We start from the raw sequence: 14,827 nt of genomic DNA, 5'->3' as shown, positions 1-14,827 counted from the left end.
CTGCAATAATGGATTCAAATTAGATAAGTTTAGATTTAGAAAGGATATAGGAAAGTACTGGTTTGGTAACAGAATAGTTGATGAGTGGAACAGTCTACCTAGTAGGGTTATCGAAGCCAAAACCTTGCGTAGTTTCAAATTTAGGTTGGATAAATACATGGGTGAGAGGGGTTGGATTTGAGTGGGATTTGCACATGAGTAAATAGAATTATCAGAGCTTATTTCTTGGGTGACATTGAAAATTGGGTTGGGCAAATATTTTGTTAGTGGGATGGATTATGAAGGACCTGCCTAGTATGGGCCAACAGGCCTGCTGCAGCATTCCTCCTTTCTTATGTTCTTATGCTCTTATGTATGTCCTTCGGTAGCGAGTACAACATCCAGTTCCACTGGATGCGCTACTCTTAAGGATTGCGTGGTCCTGTGGAATAAGGTGTCATGAGTTTTCGCCCACCATGAGGCAGGCCAAAGCAGCATGGGTTTGACTCCTTGGCTAGTTGCAGTGTTGTTATTGATATAGCTGTAAAATTTTATTAATATATCAGCCGCTTCCCACAGAGGCAGGGTGACCCGAAAAGGAAGAAACACTTTCATCAGCTCTCGCTTCATTACTGTCTTGCCAGAGGTGTGTTGATTCTACAGTTAAAAACTGAAATATATATCTGCCCCCTCCTTCAGAGCTCTGGTACTATACTTTCAGGACTCTAGCCTAGTTAACCGGTTTTCCTGAATCCCTTCATAAATGTTACTTTTCTCACACTCCAATTGCACTTCAGGTCATAAAAACCACTTACCTCCACTCATTCTTCTCTAGCATGCTCACTCAGGCTTGCTGGAAGTCTAAGCTCCTTGCACACAAAACCTCCATTACCCCCTCCCTCTAACATTTAGTAGGATGACCCCTTCCCTGTCTTCCTTCCACTACAGATATATTCACCCAATAAAGTCATTCTACTTTGTTCCAGTCTCTCTAAATGTCAGAACCATCTTAACAACTCCTCCTAAGCCCTCTGGATAATACTTTTAGAAACCCTGCACCTTCTTTTAATCTCCAAGCTACAGATTCTTTGCATAATATTCACACCACACATTGCCCTCAGACATAACATCTTCACTGCCTCCAGCCTTCTCCTTGTTTCAACATTCACTACTCATCCTTCACACCTATATAAGAGCATTGGTACCACTATGCTTTCATACATTCCCCTATTTGCTTACATGGATAAAATTCTATGTCTCCATAGACTCCTCAGTGCATCCCTCACCTTTTTTCCCTCGTCAAATCTATGGTTCACCTAGCCTTTCTTAGACCCATCTGCTGACTGAGTCCACTCCCAAATACTGAACACATTCACTTCTTCCATACTCACTCCCTCCAATCTGATATCCATTCATTACTTAATTTTTTTGTTATCCTCATCTCCATGCTCTTTCCTCTGTTCACCTTTAAGGTCCTTCTTTTACATACCCTCCCTAAATCGTCCACCAACTTCTGCAACTTCTCTTCAGAATCTCCCAGAAGCACAGTGTCATCAACAAAAAGCAACTGTGACACATCCCACTTTGTGTTAGATTCTTTATCTTTTAATCCAACACTGCTTCCCAACACCAGAGCATTCACTTCTCTTACCTCTTAGTACCCCATGTATAACAACCATGGTGACATTATACATCCCTGTCTAAGGCCAGCTTTTACTGGGAAATAATCTCCCTCTCTCCTACATACTCTAACCTGAGCCTCACTATCTTCGTAAAAACTCTTAACTGATTTCAGTAACTTATACCTATTCCATAAACTTGCAACATCTGCCACACTGCTTCCCTATCCACCCTATCATACGTCTTTTCCAAATCCATAAATGAAACAAAAACCTCTTTATCCTTATCTAAATACTGTTCACTTATATGCTTCACTGTAAACACTTGGTTTACACACCTCTTACCCTTCCTGAAGCTTCCTTGCTCATCTGCGATCCTGCTCTCCGTCATACTCTTAATTCTTTCAATAATAATTCTACAATACACTTTACCAGGTATACTCAACAGGCTTATTCCTCTTTAATTCTTATGCTCTCTGTTGTCCCCTTTGCCTTTATACAAATGAACTATGCTTGCTCTCTGCCAGTCTCTAGGTACCTTTTCCTCTTTCGTACATTTTTTCAATAGAAGTATCAACCATTCCAAAACTATATCCCACATCTGCTTTTAACACTTCTGTCTTGATTCCATCAATCCCAACTGTATTACCCTCTTTCATTTTACCCTCAGTCTCATGTACTTTCCCGACACTCGCATCTTGCTCTTCCTCACTCCTAGGAGATGTTATATCTTCCTGGCCAATGCACAAAATCACAGCTTCCCTATCTTCATCAGCATTTAACAGTTCTTCAAAATAGTCCCTCCATCTTCCCGATACCAGCAACTTTCCATCTAACAACTCTCCTCTTCTAATTTTAACTGCCATGTCCATTCTTTCCTTAGGCTTTCTCAACTTATATCTCTTTCCAAAACTTTTTATTATTCTCAGCAAAATTTGTTGACGTCTCACCCACTCTCTCATTTACTCTCCTTTTGCATTCCTTTACCAATTTTTAATCTCTCTTTTTCCATCCTTTCTTATACTACCTCTACTTTGTAAAAATCTCTCATTTGCTAACTTTTTCCTCTCTTATTACTCTCTTTAATTCATCAATCCACCAATCGCTCCTCTTCCTTCCTGCATCCAACTTCCTTTATCCACAATCTTCTGCTGAACACTCTAACACTGAATTCTTAAATTTACCTAATCCTCTTCAACCTTATTGCCTATACTCTCACTTGCCCACTTTCTAACAGTAGTTGCTTATATCTTACCCTAGCTGCCTCCTCCTTAAGTTTATAAACCTTCATTTCTCTCTTTCTGATCACATTCTTCTTGTACCCTATCTACCTTTTATTCTCACTGTAGCTACAACTAAAAAAATTATCTGATGTATCTGTTTCCCCTCTTTAAACGTGTTCATCCAGAAATCTATGCATCAGCCATCAGAACAAGCCACATGGAGATGGAAATAATTGTCTCATTCTTGTGCATCCTCGGGTGCTATGCAATGTTGCAAGACAGCAACAGATGGGAGGGAAAATTATCTTAAGGAAGGAGGTATTAGTGGTGGCCGAAGTCACAGTGGGAGGGCCGTCACTGACCCTTCACCCACCCCCAACCCCTCACATCCTGTTGCGACCCCTGAATGGGTCATAATGTATATAATGTATATTACCTGTTCATAAAATTGTATATTGCTTATATTTGCGATATTAGCTAAATCATAAATATATTGCTTTATATTATTATTTGACTTAGTTATGTTTATTAGGTAGGATGTAACATTTATATATTATTCAGTGCTCATAGTTCGAGTGTTAAGTAGCTGACAGCATTGTCTAACAAGCGTTTCGCTCGTTTCTCTGCCGGCTTCTCTGTGTAGCTGGGCAGCAGCAGTCCACGGAGTCACGTGATCAGGGGGTGTGATCACACCTCGCCGGTAGTAGTCTGTCTGGGCTGCGCTCGTCTCTTGTCTGTTGGACGAGCTTCTAGCAAGAGGTCCCTCTACTCCTCTCTTGTGGGCTCTTGTTGGAAGATCATCTCTGTCGCTTTCTTGTTCGTTCTGTGGAACTCTGTTCACAGAACATTGTCTAGACTTAGTGATTTTCGACGTTGTACTGAGGTTGTGTGTCTTATAGACACTCTGAGAAACTCAGGTCCTGAGCTGTAGCTTCTGACCTAATTTGTACTGGTATCTGTGTACTGTCACAGTCGGGGATTTTCTAATGCTGAACTTAGATTCAGGTATGGGAGTTTTGTGACTTTTGTGGAGGATCTGCAGATGGTCCCTACTTAGTGTCGTTATATTATCTCCTTGTTCCTGATTCTGTGTCGCTGTTGCTTGTTATATATTTGTTCGGCTTATCAGTCGTTGTATTGTTCAAGCAAACTGTTCTGATTGCCAGGTTGGTCAAGAAGTTAGTTTATGTGAGGACTTATAGTCAGTCACTGGTTAAATCTAGTCGAGTTTTGAGACATAGCGAACTACTTAGAGCACTTACATACATACAAACTTACTTGTATATATTTGTATTATGTTATTAAATTTTAATGTACCAGACGGTACTTAAAAGCCATTAAGTTGTGATATGTGCCTTCAGCACTATACTACTGTACACGGGAGAAGTGATTATTATTATTTCGATAATATACTCCTAGACATCTTTATTATTAATTAACTTATTAAATGTTAATTTTTTAGTTGGTAGCCTACCAGTTGTAATCCTGAAGCACTATTGAATCTTAATGAATTCTAATGGATAATTGGACCAGGATACTGACTACTTGTTACAAAAACCCAGTAACAGGCTGGATGCTAGAAGGGCAGTCCTTTCTAGTATTCACTGGAGATCTCTATGCTTATTAGAAATCGCGTTTTTTGTAACACATCCTATCAGAGCAAGGGGATGGGGGTACCTCAGAGGTTTACAGAAAGCAAGTTACAGATTATTAAAGAAACCCTGTAGTCAGCTCAAAACCGCATCTAATCGATATCAACTGATCTGGTGCACACGGACTCACTCATTTTACGTAAGTGGTTAATACACCCTCTCCCCCAAACAAAAGCCTTAAGTGACATTGATTTTTTATGTAAATCAAATTCACTAGTTGTCAGCCGATACTATCATAGGTCAGAGAATGTTCCAGAAAGTGCCAGCAGAGAAGATTCTTTACAAAGATTTTAATACATTTTCTTACTCCCCATCATGTTTACCTACCCTGTTCTATGACAGTTACGCTGTTTCTTATCACTACGAACCCAGATGCGATAAGTCTGCCTGACTTCCTTAAGCTATCCCAGGAGAGTCACATATATCTTACTATATACGCTATAGCCAACGTAAACTTGTGTAACCTGTATGCCTAACATAAGCAGACATATTAATACGCTAATACAGAAGGTGGAACGTGTGGAATGTGTGGAACAGTCTATCATAGTCTGTCCTTAAAACGCAACCAGAGAAATTGAGCACTAACAGGGGAGATCCTCCCAGTATTGCTTATGTTCGGTAACTCAGACAGACCTGTTCGAGGAGGCTTTTAGTGAGCGGTTCGTACGTTTCATTATCACGTAGTAAATTGTTCATCTAATATGACAAAGGAGTTGGAATTATCCGCAAAACTAAATCGTTGTACCAAAAGGAAAACAAAAAGTTTGTCATCTATCATGTACCAAACAAAAAGAATTAAAAACGTAATTTCTGAAAGATAAATGTCAGATGACCAAATATTGAGGTTTTATTTTTATTTTCTAAGTTTCCTGATAAAGCTCATAAAACTTTGTACATTTCATACATTCTATTCCAAATTTGTTTTGCGATTTTTTCAATGCATCGTTAAGGAATCTACACTGGAAAACTGTATATGTAAATAACTCTTTCCATATAGATTTTAGACAGAAATCGCTTAATGGAGACAACGAGAATATGAGGGTAAAGGTATGAAGCCTGATAAGAGCGACATAGCTGGTAGTGAAGGGATGCCTTACAACACAGCCTGCAGGACGCACTCATCACTGTCTCTACCTGCCGGACGCACTCATCACTGTCTCTACCTACCGGATGCACTCATCACTGTCTCTACCTGCCGGGAGCACTCATCACTGTCTCTACCTGCCAGAAGCACTCATCACTGTCTCTGCCTGCCGGACGCACTCATCACTGTCTCTACCTGCCAGAAGCACTCATCACTGTCTCTGCCTGCCAGAAGCACTCATCACAGTCTCTGCCTGCCGGATGCATTCATCACTGTCTCTGCCTGCCAGAAGCACTCATCACTGTCGCTACCGTCTCGCACACACACACACACCCAGGCATCGCCAGCACCCTCACTCACCACTCACGTTCTCTCACCCACTTCCCATGCAAATTTTAAATATTTAAAGTACCTCCCCTGAAGAAAGTGTCGAGTGTGGTTATATTTCCGTGATACTCTCAAACGCTTCTATGGATTTAATGTTAGTTGTTATACCACTACGATCAATAAGTGCCAAGTGACCCACTGACCATCTTGTTACTAATTTGAAAAGAAAATAAGTGGAAAGTGAAGCAGTGTACAAATGTGGTCTAGCTGCGTGCAGGCTGTGGTCTAGCTGCGTGCAGGCTGTGGTCTAGCTGCGTGCAGGCTGTGGTCTAGCTGCGTGCAGGCTGTGGTCTAGCTGCGTGCAGGCTGTGGTGTGGCTGCGTGCAGGCTGTGGTGTGGCTGCATGCCGGCTCTGACAAATTTGAAATTTTACTTTAGTCAAGTCATGGGTTGGTAAATTATCATGATTGTTTGTGATGTATAATCGATAATCGAAGTGAAAGACGACCTTCATGAAGCAGTGATAACTTAACTCACCATGCAAGTAAGTTTACTAAGTTTTGCTTCATCAACTAATGGCAAACTATTTTATTTCATTATTTTCTTTTAAGTATGTGTACATATCTGTCTGCTTGTCAAAATAAATTTCAAAGGATTTAACGATTTTAATCAGACTATTATATTGGAATGATTTTGTCGCGGGTTTCTAATCCATTAATTAAGTAACATTAATGTATAGATAGTGAAGATGATTTATTCATTTTGCTGACAATAGTAGTGAATAATTCTCTTCTTACTATGTCTGCATCACTTTGGTTTACCTGGAGGGTGTATAACTGGAGGGCGTATACCTGGAGGGTGTATAATTGGAGAGTGTATACCTTGAGGGTGTATAACTATAGTGTGTATACCTAGAGTGTGTGTACCTAGAGGGTGTGTAACTGGAGGGCGTATACCTGGAGGGTGTATAATTGGAGTGTGGATACCTGGAGTGTGTATACCTGGAGAGTGTATACCTGGAGAGTATATACCTGGAGTGTGTCTACCTGGAGAGTGTATACCTGGAGGGTGTATACCTGGAGTGTGTATACTTGGAGGGTGTATAACTGGAGGGCGTATATCTGGAGGGTGTATAACTGGAGGGTGTATACCTGGAGAGTGTATAACTGGAGTGTGTATACCTGGAGTGTGTATACCTGGAGGGTGTATAACTGAAGGGCGTATACCTGGAGGGTGTATAATTGAAGGGCATATACCTGGAGTGTGTATACCTGGAGGGTATATAACTCGTGGGCGTATACCTGGAGGGTGTATAACTGGAGGGTATATACCTGGAGGGTGTATAAATGGAGTGTGTATACCTGGAGGGTGTATACCTGGAGGGCGTATACCTGGAGGGTGTATAACTTCAGGGTATATACCTGGAGGGTGTATAACTGGAGGGCGTATACCTGGAGGATGTATAACTGGAGGGTGTATACCTGGAGGGTGTATACCTGGAGAGTGTATGCCTGAAGAGTATATACCTGGAGTGTGTCTACCTGGAGAGTGTATACCTGGAGGGTGTATACCTGGAGTGTGTATACTTGGAGGGTGTATAACTGGAGGGCGTATATCTGGAGGGTGTATAACTGGAGGGTGCATACCTGGATTGTATAACTGGAGTGTGTATACCTGGAGTGTGTATACCTGGAGGGTGTATAACTGAAGGGCGTATACCTGGAGGGTGTATAATTGAAGGGCATATACCTGGAGGGTGTATAACTGGAGGGCGTATACCTGGAGGGTGTATAACTGGAGGGTGTATACCTGGAGTGTGTATACCTGGAGAGTGTATACCTGGAGAGTATATACTTAGTGTCTACCTGGAGAGTGTATACCTGGAGGGTGTATACCTGGAGTGTGTATACTTGGAGGGTGTATAACTGGAGGGCGTATACCTGGAGGGTGTATAACTGAAGGGTGTATACCTGGAGTGTGTCTACCTGGAGTGTATACCTGAAGGGTGTATACTTGGAGTGTGTATACCTGGAGAGTGTATACCTGGAGGGTGTATACCTGGAGTGTGTATACCTGGAGGGTGTATACATGGAGTGTGTATATCTGGAGTGTGTATACCTGAAGGGTGTATACCTGGAGTCTGTATACCTGGAGGGTGTATAACTAGAGGGTGTATACCTGGAGTGTGTATACCTGGAGTGTGTATAGTTGGAGGGTGTATACCTGGAGTGTGTATATCTGGAGTGTGTCTACCTGAAGGGTATATATCTGGAGTCTGTATACCTGGAGGATGTATACCTGGAGAATGTATACCTGGAGGGTGTATACCTGGAGTGTATACACCTGGAGTGTGTATACCTGGAGTGTGTACAACTGGAGTGTGTATACCTGGAGTGTGTATACCTGGAGTGTGTATATCTAGAGTATGTCTATCTGAAGGGTGTATACCTGGAGGCTGTATACCTGGAGTCTGTATACCTGGAGAGTGTATACTTAGTGTATACCTGGAGGGTGCATACCTGGAGGGTGTATACCTGGAGTGTATACACCTGGAGTGTGTATACCTGGAGTGTGAACACCTGGAGTGTGTATACCTGGAGTGTGTATACCTGAAGGGTGTATACCTGGAGGGTGTATAACCCGGGTATTCTTAAGGGTCCGATACACAAACCCGGGTAAGTCTACTTTGACGTATTGTAGTTCAGTTAATTGCGCAGTTGAGAAATAATGTACGATCTAGGTAGATTACCATTAACCCGGTAACAGGCGGGCTTTTTAGCCCAACACAAGTATAAGGCCCTCGTCAGTATTCAGTTATTTAATGAAATACTGACACAACACCCCTAGGGGTATTTATACTTATAAGCACTTGCTCCCTACAGCCACGTGGTCGTATACCTGGAGGTATACGACCACGTGGCTGTCGGGTGATAATCGTCGGAGGCTGCGATTGGGCAGACACAGCAACAAAGCTAAGTATCCTCATTACTGATACAGAGTTACTTTGTTTGTTCTACTAGTTTTTGTAACCATAATTTGATGAGATAAATTTTGCTAGAGTTGCTGATACTCCTTCCCCTCCTGTAGAAATTTTCTCCACACATTGGGGGGCAGCGAGATTGCACTGGACCAATAATTTTAACTAAAACAGTTGACAAAGTTCCCATCAAGGTGTACATCTTTTTGTTCACCTGTGCTACAACTAGAGCAGTACATCAAGAAGTAGCCACTGATATGGCTACTTCAGAAGGTTTGCAGCCGGAAGGGCATGTCCCACACTGATGATATCAGACAATGCAACGAACTTTGTTGCTGGTGCTACTTATATAAAAATGATCTTTGATCAGCCAGAAGTACAACAGACACTGAATCAACCCAGTTGTCGTTGGAGATACATTACTCCTAAATCTCCATGGCACGGCGGAATTTATGAAAGAATGATCGGCACTGTTAAACGTTGTTTAAGGAAGACTCTTCATCGTCAGAGAATCGACTTAGAAGAATTTTGCACAGACATGACTGAAATAGAAAACAAGAGTCAACAGTAGACCTCTAACTTATGTTACCGATGATCTGGACAATTTGTTCAGATCAGAAGAAGGCTCGAACCTGTTCCTCCAATGAATGATAAAGAAATCATGGAGGATCCTACTGTTTCGAACCTGAGCAACTTAGATGTAAATTCAAACACCTTAATAAAGTGATTGAATGCTGGAAGAAAATTTGGCGAGAAGACTATCTCACCTCTTTGAGAGAACACTTCTATGGAGCTGGTGTTTGTGAAAATTATAAGTCATTAAGACTTGGTGACAGTGATTATTGACAATGATGGTCCGAGGTCCCAATGGCCTCTTGGAAAAATTGTGACCATATATCCTGATGCAAATGGAATCATCAGGACAGTTGATGTTTTGAGCAAAAGTGTAGTGAATAAACGGACAATAAATAAATTAGTGCCGTTAAAATTACAGTGTTGAAAACAAAATTAGTGATTCTCCAGAAACCCCACAGACTGAAACTGTTTAGAAAAGACAAGCAGCAGTGGTGGCGAGTGAGAAAATCAAATTAATGTTAAGTGATGAATAGTTCACAAGCAGCGAACCTCTGCCGCCCCCCAGTGTGGAGAAAATTTCTCCAGGAAGGGGGTATCAGTCCCTTTAAGCCCTCTGAGGGACTCAGCCCTCCAGAGGGGCTGATAGCGTCTAGGTTCCTGATCAACACTTAAGAATACCCGGGTATCAGGTGTCTTGATTGAAGAATAGGTATCTCGGTGCACTAGTCTATAAAGATAGTTCTCAATACACTCGGCATACGACGCTGCTTTGTCTTTTAATCATTTAAAATTCACAGTACTGTCACTACAGGAAGCTGTGCACACTTCTCTGTAATATACCGCGAATGTGGATTGCCGTTATGCACAAAAACGCGCGGATCAGTGTTGTTTGTTCGTTATCCCGGCGTTAATAGTTCCCATTACAGGGTTTAAAGCACTCTCACGGCACCACAGCGCCTTCCGCCTCTGCCGCCCCTAGACACGAAGGAAAAGCTGATTCAAGCTAATTTCCTTTCCTTGCCAAACTTCCACCATGAAGCAGTGCAGAATGCTTGATTCTAGCTGTCTGGGCATAGACGTCAGTTCATGCTATCTTTAACATTGTATTAAAGTGGGCGCAAGATTTTCCTTAATTGTCCTGCTAAGGTAAAAGATCGATTGTCTCTCATTAAACTACACATGATTGCAACACTGGTCAGCCATGACGTGACTTACTGGCGTGCCCGGGTACGAACACGTGTTCCAAATTAAAGTGTTGACCAGGAAGCTAGACGCTATCAGCCCCTCTGGAGGGCTAAGTCTCTCAGAGGGCTTAAAGGGGCTGATACCCCCCTTCTGGAGAAATTTTCTCCACAGGATGGATACCTGGAGGGTGTATACCTGGAGTGTGTATACCTGAAGTGTGTATACCTGGGGTCTGTATACCTGGAGGGTGTATACCTGCAGGGTGTATCCTTGGAGGGTGTATACCCGGAGGGGGTCAACGCCCCCGCAGCCTGGTCCATGACCAGGCCTCGGTGATTAATTCCTTATAATAATATTTTAAAATGAAGGTTGTGTCCATAAGTAAAATTTAGCCTACTTATTAACACGAGAATTTTATCCATTGATATAAACATATTTATTTTTAGTTTAATGAACTCGTTTTGAATTTAGTGATCTCTGTAGAAACCTTGAGTGTGGCCTATCATCGTCACTGTATGTTTCCAGATAGAGAACAAAATCTACGATACACTGCAGAATTTACAGTGAAGAAGGAACTCCAGAGAATGTATCGGCTAGTGTTACGCTAGTATCAAGCAGGAACTGTGACTTGATAATGATTTAAGACGGGCCGACTCGTAGTATAAAGTTTTCTAATTATGAGTCTAAGAACTGTGTAACTCTCAGAAGCTAAGTACCTCCTACTCTAACTACTGCTACTACTACTACTACTATTACCACGACACCTACTTCTGCTACTACTCTTACTACTTCGACTATAAATACTACTACTGTTACTACTATTACTATTACTACGACTATTACTACTACAACTATTACTACTACTACTACTACAACTCCTACTTGTACTACTACAACTACTAATACTACCACGACTGGACACTGTCACTACAAATCTTACTGTGTAAATACACATAGATCTAAATGGGTTGGTTGTAAAGACATGCAATTATATTAAGTTTCATAACTTGCGCGAACTGTATCACTGTCAACAAGAACATTTCACCCCTCCATGGAAGATGTTTCAGATGTGTATCACATATCTGCAAGACTTTCCCAAGAAACTCATCACTAGTAATCCCCTCCTTAAAGCAACTGCTCAAGAGGAAATTTTTCACTTGGCTGTTAGTAATAATTTATCACAAGTTGTATATACTGATGGATTTATACAGGATTCTACTGGCAGGGCTGTATCTGGTACTGTTGCCACCTTCCTGGTTAAGAACGGTAAGAACTATGTTGAGTTAGGTAAAAGAATTAACAACAGGGTGTCTACACTGCAAACTGAACTGTTTGCCATCACAGCTTGACTCTGTGATTACTACTGATACATTGTCCTCATCGCCCTTGGCCGTGCGGACAGACTGCGCAGTGGCTCCTGATACAACTGATTTACTGCGCAGTTTTCCTGTTTTGTGCATACAACATGGCGGACCGCATTGGACGCCGGGTGAGCACTGTTTGTGTGGAATTGGTGCGTGGCACGCTTACAGGAACAACAATGCAGGTGTTACTGCATGCCATCATCAGTGAGGTATATGGAATACCGACCGAAGAATTATATGGAGTAGCAGTAAATGGTGTGTCGAGAATTTTCATCAAGTTTAAAGACGCAGGATTCTACACAAGCATAGTCAACAAATATCAAGAGAAGAGGCTGGCAGTGAACACTATGGTGGAAGTCTGCTTACATGATGTGTCCAGCTATGTGACGTGGGTGAAAGTACGAAACGTGCCTTTTGAGGCGACAGAGCATGATGTGATGGCGGTGTTTAGCAGCTATGGAAAAATCCACTCAGTTGTGATGGGGGTGTGGCAAAATGGACCTTATGAGGGGCTACCTGAAGGATCATTTACGCTGAAAATGACGTTGAGGCAGCAAATTCCATCATACGTATTGATGGAGGTCTTCCGGACGCAGGTCTACGTGTACTACTCAGGGCAGCGGAAGACTTGCAGATTATGTGGTTCTTTTGAACATATGGCGGCCCAATGCTATAAAAAAGCTGGGCGGAGGGAACAGGTACCAGTGATCTTACATCAGAGGAATGCTATGGGGGCGTTGGAGGAAGGAGTAAGACCAAACTAAGAATCCTTCCAGATGGAGTGAAGAAGTGGATAGGGCTGAGGCAGCTATGGAGGAAAGTGTAACACTAACAGTTGATAAGGGACAGACGACATCGACGTCTGATGAGGAGGGTGCGGGCCAACAGGAAGGCTTGCTGGAGGAAGTACTAAGTTCCTTTTTGCATGACGTAGAGGAAGGACAGGAGGATGAAGGGTGTAACCTGGTGCAGGCGACAGTGCAGCAAGATCAGGAGGTTAGGAATACTGTGTGCACTAATGTTAATGTGCACAACGTTGTGGCAGAGGTCCATAAGGCAGAAACAAAGGTGACGAGGTGTGTGGGGAGGGGAGTTCTCTTAAGAGAACTGCAGGAACGTCTGAGATGGACGATGTTCTTACTCCAGGACAAAGAACAGGAGTAAAATCTTGGAGAAAGGATGTATGTCATAAGGGGAAAGAGGGAAGGGGTAATAAAGGGTTTAATGGTTCTAGGGATAACGAAGGGATAGGGGGGGGTGAATAAGCAAGCTGTCAAGAAAGATGCCATACAGCAGGACAGTATAGGAGGGTGTGTGCCAAGAAGAAAGGGTAAACCACCACTTTTAAAATAATTCACGGTAGTAACTGTAAATGTAAATGGATTGAGGAATGAAGTGAAACGAGTATGGATGGAATGGTTTTTGAGGAGATATAATGTGGATATATGCTTTATACAAGAACATAATAAAAATAGCCTGTGCTTTGGCATTAAAAGGTTATAAAGTGTATGTAAGTGGGTCTGTTAGGTTAAAAGGGGGAGTGGCAGTGGCTGTGAAGGAAAATAGTCCCTTACGTATTATAAAGTGGGAAGAAGGGGGGGGAGGGTAGTGAGGGTGGATGGTGAGTGGGGAGCATCTCGAGTATGTTTCATTGGGGTTTATATGCCAGCGGAGAATATAATAAAAGTAAAAAAGGATTTTGTGAGAGACATTTTAGTGTATTTTTTAAGGGGTTTACCTCTAGTAACTGTAATTGGGAGGGACTGGAACTGTGTTATAAGGAGGGGGGCGTGGAGCCAAGGGGGGCGGGTTGTGTGTTAGGGCCGTTACGCAATGTTTTACAGGATGCAGGGGTGAGGGACGTGGAGGGGAGTGGGGCTTGGAGAGTGGATTTTACTTTTGTTAGGAGAGATTATTCAGCGAGGTTAGATAGGATTTATATAACGGGAGCAGTTAGGGTAGGAGGGGTAAAAACAGCGGACGTAGGGTTTTCGGATCATAGGGCAGTTTTGGTAGAGCTGGATTGGGAGGGAGTGGTAAAGGTATATTCAAGTTTCTGGAAGTTAAATGCGAGGTTGGTGAGGAGTGAGGTGGTGAATGCAGAGTTTAGAGACTGGTGGAGACAATTGTGGAGGGCAAGGGATGGGGTAGGGAGTATTTTGGATTGGTGGGAAAATAGGGTTAAACCTGGTATCGCGGGGTTTTATAAATATAAAGGAAGGGAGGAGAATTATTTGGAGCAGCAGCTCAATGAGTGTTATGTGAGAGAGGAGGGGAAGTCTTTTGAAGAAATATCAGGGCTAAGAGAGAGACTAAGGGAAATACATAATGAAAGATTTGGTGAATTAAGGGTAAGGGCAGGTATGGATGCCGTGCTGTGGGGAGATAAACCGTCGGGTAGTGTGTTAAGAAGTTTTCGCATTAGACAACAGGAGTCCACTATAATACTTTTAGAGGTTAGTGACGATTTGGAAGGTTATTCTAAGGGGCAAATGTTGGTGACAACTGAGGGGATAAGTAATTATGCGGACTATTGGTTTAAAAGGAAATGGGAAAAGGGTAACGTGGGGGTAGTTAATAAAGAAAGAGGAGGGGTGAAGGCCTTGGGGAAAGGTGGGGAGGACAGAGGGTGTTTGGATGGAATAATAAGTATGGAAGAAGTGAAAGAGGCAGTGTTCAATTTAAGTAAGGGGAAAGCACCGGGAATTGATGGGCTTTCCAGTGATTTTTATAGAGTGCATTGGGAAACCATAAATGTTTGGTTCAGGTATTGAATAGTATGCTGAAGGAAGGGAAATTGGGAATGTCACAAAGGACGGGTGTGGTCGTGCTTGTGAAGAA

General features: G+C 42.4%; 1 protein-coding gene across 2 annotated transcripts in view; it reads left to right on the top strand.

Moving 5' to 3' along the window:
• The first annotated feature begins 5,106 nt into the window (after positions 1-5,106).
• boss (bride of sevenless) overlaps positions 5,107-14,827 on the top strand; it is a 150,869-nt gene continuing 141,148 nt past the window's right edge. Inside the window, exon 1 of one of the 2 annotated variants that reach the window (XM_070101661.1) lies at positions 5,107-6,428. In XM_070101661.1, coding sequence (XP_069957762.1) covers positions 6,423-6,428 — 6 coding nt within the window. In that variant the 5' untranslated portion in view covers positions 5,107-6,422. The remainder of the gene's footprint in view (positions 6,429-14,827) is intronic. The other variant, XM_070101656.1, reaches the window with a different exon arrangement.

The sequence above is a fragment of the Cherax quadricarinatus genome, chromosome 5 (assembly GCF_038502225.1).
Source record: "Cherax quadricarinatus isolate ZL_2023a chromosome 5, ASM3850222v1, whole genome shotgun sequence".
NCBI lineage: Eukaryota > Metazoa > Arthropoda > Malacostraca > Decapoda > Parastacidae > Cherax > Cherax quadricarinatus.
Note: the sequence above shows the minus strand (reverse complement) of the source record. Positions and strands in the feature narration are given on the sequence as shown.